Source organism: Mastigoproctus giganteus, chromosome 1, assembly GCF_048544385.1.
Source record: "Mastigoproctus giganteus isolate SK-2022 chromosome 1, ASM4854438v1, whole genome shotgun sequence".
Classification (NCBI taxonomy): Eukaryota; Metazoa; Arthropoda; class Arachnida; order Uropygi; family Thelyphonidae; genus Mastigoproctus; species Mastigoproctus giganteus.
The window spans coordinates 36,401,845-36,417,026 of record NC_143575.1 but is presented as its reverse complement, the minus strand read 5'-3'; the positions used below and the strand labels follow the sequence as shown (position 1 = coordinate 36,417,026).

The following is a 15,182-nucleotide window of genomic DNA, read 5'->3' as shown; positions in this document are numbered from 1 at the left end:
TTTCTGCTTTTCTTGATGGCTACAGACGTGTAGCAAAGATTAGAAGTTAAAAGGTACCACTTTCACGTGATAAGCGATGAGGTTGTAAACGTTATTTAATGTGGCCAGGGTTGTAAATAATCAACAAATTTCTGACTTATTACACAATTTTAGGTGTTCTTGAAGACATGTTTCTCCTAATTGAAAATGAAAACAATAAATGGCAGTATGATCATATAAAGTGACAGAATTTATATGCATTATAACAAATGGCTATGGATTTTCATTTTTGATTAAAATAAGCAGCTGATTACAATAATCAGTGATAAACATTAATTGATATTCACTGTATTAGCATAATGAATAGCTGACCATGTTTGGACAACCTGTCTTGTAAATGTATTTTGGATTCTCTCAATTAATTTGTGCCACAATTCTGGGAAGAAATACAATAAGCATACCACCTTTGGAGTTGATGCATTATATAGCCTTAGAGGCCAATGGGTCAAAAATCTTAAATGAAACCAACCTCTTTTGGACCAAATGGAGATTGGTGTTTTTACCCACAAGGTAATATTTTTAAGCTTATTGCCTGCACTGAATATGATATCCATGCAAACTGCTGCCACTAGCAGAAACGCAACTGGAAATTGTTTTTATTGTTTTATGGTAGTAACCCCTAGAAATGTGCTTTAGTAAAATGTGAGGTGTTAATAGTGTATCTCTGTGTATCAAGCGTGCCTCCTCGTTTTGTAATTGTGCTTTATTCCCTGAAAATGAGTAAAATACTTAAAAGGTGTGAAAAGAAAGCGTCCTGGTGAAGACACTGAAGATTCAGAGAGAAAAAGAAAAGCAATATCAATAAACAGAGGCGGACTAGGTCAAAAATTCTCACCCGGGAAAATTTGTAGTGGCCTCATACTATGGTTTATGGCCAAAATCACACCGGCCCATTGAGGTTTCCCAGGTAAGGCTTATGGCCAATCCGCCTCTGTCGATAGAGAAAAAATATGAAATTGTGAAACGCTTTGAGCGAAATGAAAGACCATGTGATATTGCACGTGCTACAGACCTAAATGAGGCAACGCCGAGAATTAGAAAGAATGCAGAGAAAATAAAAACAACTTTCATAGCAGGAACAACTCAAAGTGTAATTAAAATCCATTAGATTAAGACACAAAGAATTGGAAAAGATGGAACGGCTGTCATCTGTTTGGATAGAAAATCAAACAAAGTACAAGTTTGCTTACGATAGAAGCAAAAGCATTAGCAATATTTTATTACGTAATAGTCATAATAAAATACGTAAATATTTTATTACATAATAGTCGTAATAAAATACGTAAATATTTTATTACGACTATTACGTAATAAAATATTGCTAATTGTAATAAAATACGTAAGTATTTTATTACGATTATTTATTGTGTTTGGTTATGTTTTGGTTTCAAATGTGTGTTCAATTTTGGGTGGCCGGCACCTCACCCTATTTTTTCCATAGGGCCTGTTGTTTATATTGCACGATTTTGCATTGCACGAGGGTTTCTAGGAACACAACTATTGTGCTATACGAGGACTGACTGTATATTGTACAAAAAGTATAGGTGGAACAGGAGCAGAGTATATCTGCCAGGGACAAAAGTTGATGAAGCTGTAGAGCAGATATCATCTTTTAAGGGCACAAAAGGTGATATTGTTGTACACATTGGCACTAATGATATTAAGAGTAGGAGATATGCAGATTTATTGCAAGTACAGAGCAATGTTGGAAAAAAGTTGCAAGTTAGGGTCATATTTGAAAGTGTCTGCAGTTCTGCCCAAATACGATAGGAGGGAGTTTATGATGAGAGCCTTGTCAATCAATTTGGCCCTGGAGAGATTGTGCAAGGCTCATTGGGGAAGAACTTTTCTCGACGTGATCTGTGCTTGTTAACAGGAGAGACTGCTTCTACAGGGATAAGATATAGATAAATAGAAAGGGTGCAAGAATATTTGTTGATGCTATTGAGGCATCAGATTACAAGAAGTCTTTGTCAAAGGATACAAAGAAAAACAGCAAAGACTTTACTTATGTAAATTCTAGAAGAAAGAGGCTGAATCAGATTGGTCTACTTGATATCGATAGTTCGAATGTTGATCCTGCTCAAGTAGCTAAAAAACTGAATGAGTATTTTGCATCTACATTTACACTTGAGGAATTCTGTAGGGAAGAGGAGGCCAGAAGTTTATTAAATTCTAACAGAAAGTTAAATGATTCTGTAATAAGTGAGAGGAAATTGGAGGAGAAATTGTTGAAGTTAAACATAAGAAAGCTAGCACCTGGGGTGGATGGGATCTATCCAGTTATATTAAGGGAGGTGGCAAAGGAAGTAAGCAAACCCTTAGCCATAATTATGAGAGCATTCTTGGATTCAGGGAAGGGACCTACGGACTGGAGATGTGAAAATGTATCCTCAATTCCCAAAGGGTGACACTAATAATTGCAGACCTGTTGGTTTAACTTCTGTTCCAGGGAAAATAATGGAATCGCTGGTTAAAGAAGCACTGCAGTTATAGTTCATGGATTTGTTAAGGGGAAATTGGCCTTGCCAATTTGATTGGATACTACGATGTGGTCAAAGGAACTGGATGCAAAAAGTAATTTTGATACAGGTTGACCACCAGTAATCCGGTTCCACCGCTAATTCAGACATAATTTCCGTGAACATAATTTCAAATTTCCTGAGTCGGTGCACCAACCTGCTGCTGCTCTTTTGGTGGCTTTGGTTGCAGCATCAGCTGTTGGCACGAACTTGTAAACATTGGCAAGCCATTCCTACTTGTTTTTCTGCATTTATTATTATAACCTGCTCACATTTAGCCCCAGCCATGGTTCCAATGCATAGAGGAAGTGCCTCTTGTGGTGTTGTATGTGAGAAGTTTAACTCTGCTTAGTTGTAAATTCCAGAAATTTCTCTCAGTTCCTCTTATTTTAGTAATTTTCTTTCAGCCATTCCTTTTTAGATTTTTTTTTTTTTTTTTTTTTACAACACACTTATACAAACTTGCAGAAAAACACAACACTGTATTATGGATAATACAGTGTGCTAATGAACTTGTTTTCACAAAATCTCTAACAATACTGACAAACTTATTGCAACATTTGAAAGTTTATTTTATCACAATTAGTTTTATTGCAGTGCTCGCATGCATGCAGTAAACTAATCAAAAATGACCTTCATATGTATGCTGTAATAGCGTCACACGTATGTGGCCGACACGGTTTCTCAAGAAATAAAGTAACCTACTGGGCCACGTCGGCCACATATATGCGACACAAAAAAAACTTATTTATTTATTTTTTTGATATTTTAAGTGAAAAAAGACAACACTGACATTACAATATTTATTTTAGAATTACTAATCAAATTATTTGCTAAATATTTTTTAGCCCCTGGGGAATTTTTTCTTAAACTAGCTTGGCAGTCAATGTTAAAGGTAGGATGAGGTGGTTAGCTGTTAGGTAAACTGTATGTGCTAAAATAACCACCAGTTATCCAGCAAACTCGCTAATCCGGCACCCCACAGGTCCCAACACTGCCGGATTAGTGACGGTCGACCTGTATTATATATTTGGCTTTCGGGAAAACTTTTGATACCATTGCACATGGAAGACTGCTGTACAAATTTGGAGCAGTATGGCATTTAAGGACAAGTTGCTGTTATGGATTAAAGGTATAGTTGAGTGGGAGAAAACAGAGTGGTAATCAATGGACACTGTTCTTTGTGGACTAATGTTATTAGTATAGTCACCCAGGGTTCAATGATAGGATTATAGTTCTTTTCTGTACTTATCAGTGATATTAATGAAGGTATATTAAGCTTAATGTCCAAGTTTACTTGCAATACAAAGGTTGGCAGGGTTGTTAATGACAGTAATGATGGTATGCTGCTGCAACAGGTTCTAGAAAAGTTGGGCAGATGGGCCCAGAGGTGGCAACTGAAGTTTAACATTGACAAATGCAAAGTACTGCATATTGGTAGTAGTAACACCAGAACAACATGCCAATTGTGCAGTACTACACTTGGGGAAGTGGAGAATGAAAAAGACCTGGGGGTAATTGTGTAGTCAGATATGAAGTTTTCAGAGCAGTGTAGACGGGCTGCTGGAGCAGCTCATGGGGTTTTGTCAATGATCTACAGGAACTTTGCTAGCAGGGAAAAGGAGGTGATTATCTGTTTGTACAAGGACATGGTTAGACTGCATCTTGAGTACTGCATACAGGTCTGAATATCTCATTTTAGGAAGGATGTAGAGTTGCTGGAACAAGTACAGAGAAGGGCAGCGACATTGATGAGGAGAACAATGGGGGTGCTCTTACCTAGAAAGGGTTAAGTTCTGCAAATTGTAGCGTCTGGAGACTAGGCACCTGCGAGGTGATCTGATTGATGTGTATAAGGCTTTAAATGGTTTGAGCAAGCTCAGTGCTGATGAGATTCTTCCTTTTGTTTAGATTATGTACTTGAGGTTGCATAAATTCGAATTGAGGAAAAACAGTTGCAGATTGCTGGAACAAACTTCCAACTGTTATTGTGGAAGTTGATAGCTTAAATAGATTCAAGGAAGAACTGGACACACTTTTGGACTGAATGGATAGGTGAAATGGGAAGCTTTTTTTTTTTTTTTTTTTTTGGCTGGTGCTGTACAAGCTTGCTTTCTTGCATCATATGCTAATGCTAATGCTGAAGTTTCTGGGTAGTCTGGCAGATATAACAGTACTAATAGGTGCATGGATAGATAGATTACTAATTTGTATAATTCACATATCCTGATCACCCTATAGGAAATTTACATATCGCATGATACTATGTTTTTTTTTCATGGATTGCAAGTAGTAAACAGCAAATATCCCAAAATATGGATGCATTCTCTCTGTGTTTAAAAGGTATGTGCAGTTATGCATAATAAACAACACAGCGTTTGTTTTAACATTATGATCAAATTTCCTTCAAATATCTTCATATTATTTTCAAATTGAGCATGAACATTCAGCTTCTTGAAGATGCACAGTACCTGTGTTGAGAAATTACATGCTTTATATTGTTAGTGGTAATCAATGTATTTTTTATTTATTATTTTTTTATTTTTTGTTTTCTTACCATGGTGTAAACAAATTGGATTACATGTGTATTCATAATGCAAGTTACAGTTATATGAATGCTCTGATTTTGCATGCACTTCTTTGGGAGACAAGTAGAAATATAAAATTTAAAGGGTGCCATATGATGTATAACAATGCTAAATTTTGCAAATTCTGGCAAATTTTTATTACTGTAATGTTTACTGGTAAGGTTTCAGCAATCTTTTTGTTTGTTTGTTTGTTATTTGGTTTTTAAGAGCATTAGCAACTAAGGCCATATTGCTCCGGGGATATGCGGTGGTCATTCCCTGACCTTTCCGCATCTTCCGTATTTGGTGGTGACAGGCTCGAACCCCGGTCTAATCAAGAAGCGTGTGCTACACACTGCTGCTCCTTCCCACCTGGCTAGGGAGATGCCTTAGCAATCTTTTTAATTTAAACAGTCTATTAGTAAGTTTCCAGACCCAATTCAGACTGAATTTCATTTTAGATGTATTTCAAATGATCCATACTAAAATTCACAGCCTAATATTGTTCAGGGAATGGTAGCAACTTTGAAATACATCACACTTCTAATAATCCAGTATTGAATTAGCAAGAGTATACTGTAAATGGCACTGTAACTTGTAATTTCTGTACACCTGTCATCTGAAGTGTTTTAGTTAAACCCTGCCATATGAAAGTGATGCCTTAGTCATGCTAGTGTTATGTGTGACAGCATGCACCGAACTAATATAAGCAGAATTGGTCCACACACACAGGTTTTGATGTTGGAAGGCACAAATAATAATAATAATAAGATTCTTTATTAACATAAATTTTATACAATAGTCATTCCTTACACAGAAAGCCAGAGGAATCTTACAATTTGTTGTTTATACAAGTGATTTGGTTTTAAAAAAATTATAAATAAATAATAATAATAACTAAATAATAATTAATAGATCAAAGCAAAGATGATAATCAAAATATAAAAATGAAGTAGTAATTACAGCGAAAAAGGACTACAAGTTGAGCAGAACATGAAATGATATCAGTTGACTAACTAAGATCGGCACTTGCATAAATGTCCTTTACAAACAGCAAGATGCCATCGCGATATGCCTTGTCTATAGTCCACAGGTCGATGTTGAGCGAGTTGAGTGTGTCCAGAGTCACATTAGGTAAGTGTCTCTTGAAATTCTGTAACCGCTGGAGCCTTGAGCACAGACGTAGTAGATGTCTGCCTGGCAAATGCCAACCAACCGTGTTCCAGATGTTGATGCGATCCTGCTTAGCTGAGCACAGACGAAGGAATGATTTTATTTTTAGCACATGGGCTCTGTGGACTATGGCCGTATATTGCAGGTTGCAGCAGAGAGTAGATTTTGATGTTGTGTAGATCTGGTGCGACTACAAGTTGGCTCACTTCAGCACCCAGTATTCGAGGCCCCCATAGTTTCCTGAGTCTGGTGGGTGGTGCCGCCGCCGACCAAACTTCCACAGCATAGGAGAGTACACTACAGAAGTAAGTTGCAAGGTATTTCTTGATTATTTGCTTATTGTGCATTTTGCACAGATCAATTTTCATTCCCCAGAACACTCTCAGGGCTTTGGAATACTGAGCTTGGATTTGTTTTTTATAGGTGAGGTTGGCATCAAGGATTACTCCTAGGAATTTGACACTGTCTGTGGGAGTCAGAACATTTCCTGCCAATTCTGGAAGTAGAGAAGATGCAGTAACAGTAGAAGTCATCCGACTTGGCATAAAGATGAGATAGTTTGAGTTCTCTGGATTTACTGACAAGCCAAAAAATTTAGCATACTTACAGAATGTATTTAGGTAGCTATTTAAAGATTCAGAGGCGGTTTGTCTTTCTTGTGAATCACCAACATGGCGTTTGCATGGCAAGTAGCAAACAATATCATCAGCATACGATAGGAAAGCTGGAATTTGATCCATTAGTGGAATGAATATTTCTGCAAATAACAAGGCTGAGAGAGAACCACCTTGTGGGATCCCTACTTCGACGCCTTTTGTGACTGTAATGCCATCGCCTTTGAAGTGAAGCATTCTCCTAGATAGCAAATTATTGAGGATCTCGAGCATATTTCCGGATATCCCGTAGAATCTCTCAAGTAAGGCAAGAAGGGGTGTTATTTGGACTGAGTCGAAAGCAGATTTCATGTCCAGAAAAATGGTGTGAAGATCTTCGCTGTCATTCCAGGCGCGAAGTATTTTCTGTGATAATGACTGTAGACAGGTTACAGTAGATCTATTAGGCATGGCATAATAGGTATGTTCGGGCCTATGCACAAAGATTGCGAGTGCTACATCATTATAGATGCACTTCTCGAGGCATTTCAGGAAGGGAGAGTCAATTGATATTGGCCTGAAGTCAGCTGGTCTTTTCGCACGAGGCTTTTTCGGAACTGCCACAAGTCTGTATGATAACCAGCTTGAAGGCACCTGTGCAACTTTGAGTACTTTGTTGTAGAGTTGAATGAGCTCTTTGCTGATGAAATAAGAAGCAATTTTTAGACTAAAAAGAGGTATTGTGCCAATTCCTATGGTGGACTTGTCAGGTAGTGAATTTATTATTTTTATTAGTTGTTCTTCGGAAATTTCTGTATTACTAGAAGGTGAAGAAACGTTAAACGCTTTGTTCCAAGGATATGCTTCGGACACATGGCGATCTCGCTTAAAATGCAGCACGTGCTCACAAATCAGTTCAATAAACAAGCACATCTAAATATCTGAGAGCCCTGTCACCTTCAGATTTACATATAAACTGGATGTGTGGCAGGAACTTGTTACCTAGCAGACCAACAACTCTTTCTTTGGTAATCAAGAATACATTGTCCACATACCTTCTTCAAAATGTAATAGGAATGGAAGGAACTAATATAAAATGTTTATCCAAATTCCTTGGCATTCAAATTTTCTGCAGTATGTAATTTTAATCAGGCCACAGTAGTATCCCCTAATTGCAGCAATCAAAATGGTGCAGGCCTTGGCTGGCCCCATTAATTTTTTTAATTGCTGAAACAGTGTTTGGTTTTTTTAAATTTTTCCTTACAGAATATCAGTGTATGTGACCCCTTGAATAAATTACAATACTTATTAGTAATAATTTTTTATGAAACATTTGTGTTTGAAAATTCAAACTAAGACATGGGCAGATATTGCTATTTTTTGTCAGTGAATAAATAGAAACCATTTTATACAGTGAACTCCTGATTTATGCATGTGTGAACGCTATGCATTTCTGAGATGCAACTTGTAAGGCAAAACTTCAAAAATTGGAAGCATTCCAATAGGTATATTGGTATAACAACAGGAGGTGTTTCAAAAAAATTAAATCTTTATTTCCTAAATCTATAATACTTGGGATAACCACAAGATCATCTAAGAAGATTTCATTATCTAATATGGATTTGATAGTAAAAAATCAGAACTATGATGCTCAATACATTATATCGATTTCAATATTTGTAGAAGAATAAGAAAATTTACCTCGGTATGATATGTAAAACACTTCCGTATGCTACTCTCCAGAAATTAAGACAAATATAACATTAATATTGTTTGCATTTATGATAACTTCTCATACCTTTTTATATGAAATTTCTTCACCCAATGCTCACATCAAATTTATCCAGGAATTTATCCGTAAAGGTGAGTACAGTGGTCTCAGAAAGTTTTTAAATTCTGTACAGTGGGATCAACTGACGATGTTACCAACTGTAAATTGTAACTGGGAAGCATTCAAGGAATTAATTGTGGATGCTACTAAAAGTTTCATACCTATTAAGAAAAATTGTTCAAGGTTTAGGCCTAAATGGTTATCTAATGAACTAATGAGACTCTTAACAGGGAAGAAAAATTCATGGGCTGCATATAAATTATCAAGCGACTTAGAAGCCTACGGCAGATATGAGCTAGTCTGTAATCACGTCACAAAGGAGGTTAGGCAGGCGAAGGCAGATTACGAGAAATCCTTGCAAAAGATGCTAAGAAAAACAGCAAGGATTTCTTTACTTATATAAACTCTAAAAGGAAGGGGATGAATCTGATTGGTCCACTTGGTACTGAATGAGTATTTTGCATCTACATTCACACATGAGGAATTATTAAGGTTTGAAAATGGCAGAAGGTTATCAAATTGTAGCAGGATATTTAATGATTTTGTAATAACTAAGAGCAAAGTGGAGGAGAAATTGTTGAAGTTAAACATAACAAAAGCACCTGGGGTGGATGGGATCTATCCAGTTATATTAAAGGAGGCGGCAAAGCAACTAAGCAAACCCTTAGCCATAATTATGAGAGCTTCCCATGGACTGGAGATGTGCAAATGTATCCCCAATTCACAAAGGGGGATTGAAGGGTGACACGAGTAATTACAGACCAGTTAGTTTATCTTCTGTTCCGGGTAAAATAATGGAGTCATTGGTTAAAGATGCATTGCAGGATCATCTAGACAAGACTGCAGCAATAATTCAGACACAGCATGGGTTTGTTAAGGGAAAGTCTTGTCTGACAAATTTGATAGGATATTATGATATGGTTACAAAGGAACTGGATGCAAAAAATAATTTTGATATCATGTATTTGGATTTCAGGAAAGCTTTTGACACTGTTGCGCATGAAAGACTATTGTACAAATTGGAGCAGAATGGTATTAAGGGTAAGTTGCTACAATGGATAAAAGGATGGTTAAGTGGAAGAAGACAGAGGGTGGTAATCAATGGGTGCTGCTCTTCATGGACTAATGTTATTAGTGGAGTCCCACAGGGTTCGGTGTTGGGTCCACTGTTGTTTTGTATATTTATCAATGATATTGATGAAGGTATATCAGGCTTAATGTCGAAGTTTGAAGATGACACAAAGGTTGGCAGGGTTGTTAATGACAGTAATGGCAGTGTGCTACTGCAACAGGATCTAGATAATTTGGGTAGATGGGCTAAGAAGTGGCAACTGAAGTTTAACCTTGACAAATGCAAAGTACTGCATATGGGTAGAAGTAACCCCAGAGAAACGTACCAACTGTGTGGTACTACACTTAAGGCGGTAGAAAATGAAAAAGACCTGGGTGTAATTGTGCAGTCAGATATGAAGTTTTCTGAGCAATGCAGACAGGCTGCTAGGGCAGGTCATGGGGTTTTGTCAATGATATATAGGAATTTTGCTAGCAGGGAAAAGGAGGTGATTGTCCCTCTGTATAAGGCAATGGTCAGGCCACGCCTTGAGTACTGCCTACAGGTTTGGAGACCTCATTTTAGGAAGGATGTAGATTTACTTGAGCATGTACAGAGAAGGGCAACAAGATTGGTGAGGGGAATGAAGGGATCCTCTTACCAAGAGAGGCTGAAGTTCTGCAAATTGCAGTGGCTGGAGACTAGGCACCTGCGCGGCGATCTGATTGAGGTGTATAAGGCCTTGAATGGGTTGAGCATGCTGAATTCTGATGGGATCCTTCCACTTGTTCAGATTACGAACCTAAGGGGGCATAAATTCAAATTAAGAAAGGACAGATGTAGAATAGATGTGCAGAAATTTGCCTTTAGTCAGTGGGTGGTTAATTGCTGGAACAAACTTCCATCTGTCGTTGTGGAAGTTGATAGGTTGAATAAATTTAAGGAGGAACTGGACAGGCATTTGGAGGGAATGGTGGTTTTTTTTTTTTTTTTTTGGCTGATGCTGCGTAAGCTCATACACTTGCTTTCTTGCATCACATGCCACTACTACTACTATTTATTCAACGACAGGCAAAACAAAAATCAAAATCGGTTCAACTTAGTAAGAGCACTACACATAAATATTTTATTAAAGTTCCATTTGTACAACAATGGTATGAACAGTTCATTAACATTTTTAAAAACACATTATAAAATAGTTGCACAACTGATAAATAAACTCCAGACAATATTGAGGGTGAGAAAGACAACTTCAGTCTCTAACATGGAGCAAACCGATATAGTCTATAACCTTGCTTGTGGGGAATGCGACTCCTTTTACATTGGTTCTACCCAAAATTATCTTTCGATGCGATTACAACAACACCAGGCATCTGTGAGGGCAAAAAGGGCAAGCTTCTGAACTTTCCTTTCACGCCATCCAGCAGAACCCATTTTTCTTTATAACAAGGCTAAGTAATTAATATACAGAATGAATACACAAAACTCTTAATAGCCAAAACACCTGAAATGAAGTTAAACTCCAATTCTATAAATGTACGGAGACATACACCATTTCGGACTCGTGGACCTTTACGCGCATGTGTGAACAGCAATATTCACATTGGTTAACAAAAATAATCTTGTCATGGTACACAAATTTTAAACTCAATTTGATTTATAAGAGAGTGGATATTGTTAAATACGTCACTTTACTTCTTGTGAGCATGGTTCGTAACCGAAATAACCCAGTCACGTATAAAGAAGTTTAGTCTTGGATATATTTTAACATAGTTTGACAGTTGCCTTCGATTCTAGTCTATTATTGCTGGTGGGTTTAGTTTTGGTTTGTTAACATTTACATTTTGAAAAAATGTACTGTATTTCCCCATGTATAAGACGCACCTTAATTTTGGGGCCCGAAATTTGAAAAAAAATGTATTACATAAAGTTATTGAACTCAAGTTTTATTCATCATAAAATTCATACAACGAATCACTGTCTTCATATATTGCCTTGTCCTCAGTTCCATCTATGGCATTTGAAATGCCACACTTTTTGAATGACTTAACAACGATCTCAATCTTGGTATTATCCCAGGATTTTTTCACCCAGGTACAAACTTCTCCTATAGTTGGTTTCTTCACTCTTCCTGCTGGTGTCAAATTGTCCCCAGAAGACTTCATCCATTGGTTCCATTCATCTCCCATGGCAGACATCAAATGGTTGGAGCTGGGATGTCAAGCCTCCAGGTATGATGGCAAGTTCTGTTTTTGCTCTGCAGCAATCTTCTTTGTGTTTTTTGTTATGTGTGCCCTGAACTGATCAAGCACCAATATGGCAGGTTTGTGTAAGAGCCCACCTGGTCTCCTGCTCCAAACTTTCTCAAACCAGATCTTCATCCCATCCTGATCCATCCAACCCTTGTCATGAACGTGGACAATCACTCCTCAAGGAATGTCACAATCCAGAAATTTACAGCATAAAAAAACAGTTTCTGATATCCATAAATCAAAGGCCAAATTGCAACATAATTTTATATTGTACAGTACTGTATATTGTATTAAAGCTTTTTTTTACATTAAGAACAATAAAAAATGCTGCCCCCCCAGGTTACATTTTATTTAATGGACTTTCGGCATTAACAGGCATCCCTTCTCTCCTATTAGTCCGTTAAATCGAGGGTTTACTGTATTATGATGTGGTCACAAGAATTGGATGCAAGAAATTAGAAACAATTTTAATATTATATACAGTAATAGTTTGCTTTATGTGACTTAGTTTCATACTAAGAAAAATTTTTGTAAAATGGGACCATAAGTGCATTATGTTGAGTATAGATGATGCAAAAAAGTGAAGTAAAATGCAGGATGCTGACTGCCAAATTCCATCTTTTTTTTTTTTTTTTTAACTTTTTTTTTAATGTATACATGAGAGCAAGGTTATGGCAGATTAAGTTGAAGTCAGTTTAGACAGTTGTATTTCTAATTTATTCCTAGCCTGATCCTGTTTATTCCTAGTTGATCCTGTTCATTTTGTAATACATTGCAAATGATATATTCCAAAAACAAAAAAAAAAACAAGTAGATATGTATAAGAATTTTCTGTGAAAAGTTTTGAAAAGAAAGTGACTGCATTTGGCATCAGATCAGTTGTATAAAGAAGTTTTTGTATTTTTAATTTTGAAGTCCTAACATTATATAAAATGAAATTATTTATAAAGTAGATTATATAAAAATATTTATGTATTATATAACAGACTATTTTCTTGCAGAAATCAGCCACCTCCAGCAGATAAGCAAAGACGGCGAGAATGGTGGAAGAAAAATCGCCGATGCATAATTCTCTAGCAGAACAGAAGTATATAGTATAGGTCTTTCTTTACAGTGATAACAATGTGTGTGTATAGCAAGGTAGAAGGATGCTTTCAAGTAATAAAATTTGCACACTGTTTACACATACAAGGAACATTCTTATTCAACAGACAAGAGTGGATGAGAGTAATTTACTCATTGATGTTTTCAGTGTATTGCTCAGTTTTTGCATCACATCTGTAGGCTACCACATTCTTTTTCCAATCCAGAAATATTTCTTCCTCGGAGTATTTATAGTTTCCTGATGTGAAGTACCCGGCTTTAGAATACTAAAGGTAGTGTTGCTAACAGTCTTGAAATTTGTGTGATATTTCAAAAAGGGTGCAATTTATGTGATAAGTAACATAAGAAGATAATAAGTTTATATTTCTTAATATTCATTAGTGTATTTGAGACACTAAGGAAAAAAAGTGATCATCTTTTATGTATATATATGTGTGTGTGTGTGTGTGTGTGTGTGTGTGTGTGCAAATGTGTATACACATTCTTAAATGTTTGCCAGTAAGGTTTGGATGAGTTTTTACATGTTTTTAAATAGTTAAATTTCTTTATATTTAGTTTTCTATTGCTTTGTTTTACTTGCTATTTAGGATATTTGAACAGTTAAAAATGAAGAGTAAAATTTCATATTTTTATATATGTGCAATACCTTTTTATTCCATATAATTGGTAAAAATAAAAAGGTACCACTTATACATTAGAAAGTTGATTGAATATATTAAAAGAGTTGCAATAGAACTGGTTAAAATTTATTTAACATTTATTTATCATGTGCAGTTTATAAAAGTATATACATCTGCAATTTTTTTAACTATATGTAGCTTGTATTTTAAAATTTTTGTATTGTGATATATCTCTGTAGATGTAAATTAATATCTTGTAATGGAAATGCAAAATCATAGCTATAACTATTTAGAAATAAATCTGTAGTTGTAATAGTGTGAAAATTAATGTTCTTACTCACCATTTCATTCAAGAAAGAAACTGCTTATATGAAAAAAAAAGAAACAGTGACTCCCTCTGTCATTACCTGTTATTGTAATTGGATTGTTTTACTTTACTGTAGCCATCAGCATAAAAAAGTTATTGAGATGCTTAAACTCGATGTCTCTGATTATTTGAGTAAAGAGTTTTTAGTAGGAAACTTATTTTTTTTTTTTTTTTAATTTTTTTTTTAAAGAGAGTCAGATTCATGGAATTGGTTCCTGCCTTAATATGTTAATAAATAAGAGAAGCTGATCATTTTTATATTAAAAGAATTCAAATTTATACGAGGGCTGTTCCGAAAATACGCAGATCGAAATCATTGCTCTGAGTCATTTGGGAGGTTGGTATAGGTCTCCTTTTTGAAATAGCATCCTTCACATTCTATACACATGCTGCAGCCAATTTTCTGAAAGGCGTTGCGGAATAGCAGATGTGGCAGATTTAACTTCATTTGTGTTGAATTTTTTTCCTCTCATAGCTTTTTTTAGGCTCAGGAAAGCCCAGAAATCGCATGGTGCAAGGTCTGGGCTGTATGGAGGGTGGTCTAGTGATTGACCACCAATTTTCGCTAAAGCTTGCATTGCTGGTTGTGCAACATGTGTGGCCTAGCATTATCTTGAAGAAGGAACCATTCTTGATTAAGCAGTTCCGGTCTTTTTTTGCAAATTTCTCCTTTGAGGTGAACTTGCAACGTGTTAGCATAATATTCTCCATTTATAGTTTGTTTCTCGGGAACCCAGTGCTGCAGTATTATTCCGGGGGCATCAAAAAACAAAATCAAGATCAATTTTTTTGGAGGTGATGAATTGTGGTGTTTCCACATGCCTGACTGCTGTTTAGACTCGGGATCAAATTGTTTAATCCAGGACTTGTCACATGTGAATATTTTATTAAAAAAGTCGGGCTCTTCTTCCACTTCGCCAATAAAGGCTTGACAAAGTTCAATGCGCCATTCTTTTTGTTCTGCGGTAAGGTTGCGTGGTACCCATCTTGCTCAAACATGACATGTTAAGGTGCATCTTTACAATTTCATGACATCTTACTACATACACCAACATTCAACTGA

At 36.2% G+C, this 15,182-nt stretch overlaps 1 protein-coding gene across 1 annotated transcript in view; it reads left to right on the top strand.

Moving 5' to 3' along the window:
• Nucleotides 1-13,488, top strand: part of LOC150090706 (ras-related protein M-Ras-like) — an 83,620-nt gene extending 70,132 nt beyond the window's left edge. The window contains exon 5 of the mRNA XM_090379511.1: nucleotides 13,030-13,488. Within this exon, the coding sequence (XP_090235637.1) occupies nucleotides 13,030-13,105 (76 nt within the window). The 3' untranslated portion in view covers nucleotides 13,106-13,488. The remainder of the gene's footprint in view (nucleotides 1-13,029) is intronic.
• Nucleotides 13,489-15,182: the final 1,694 nt, after the last annotated feature.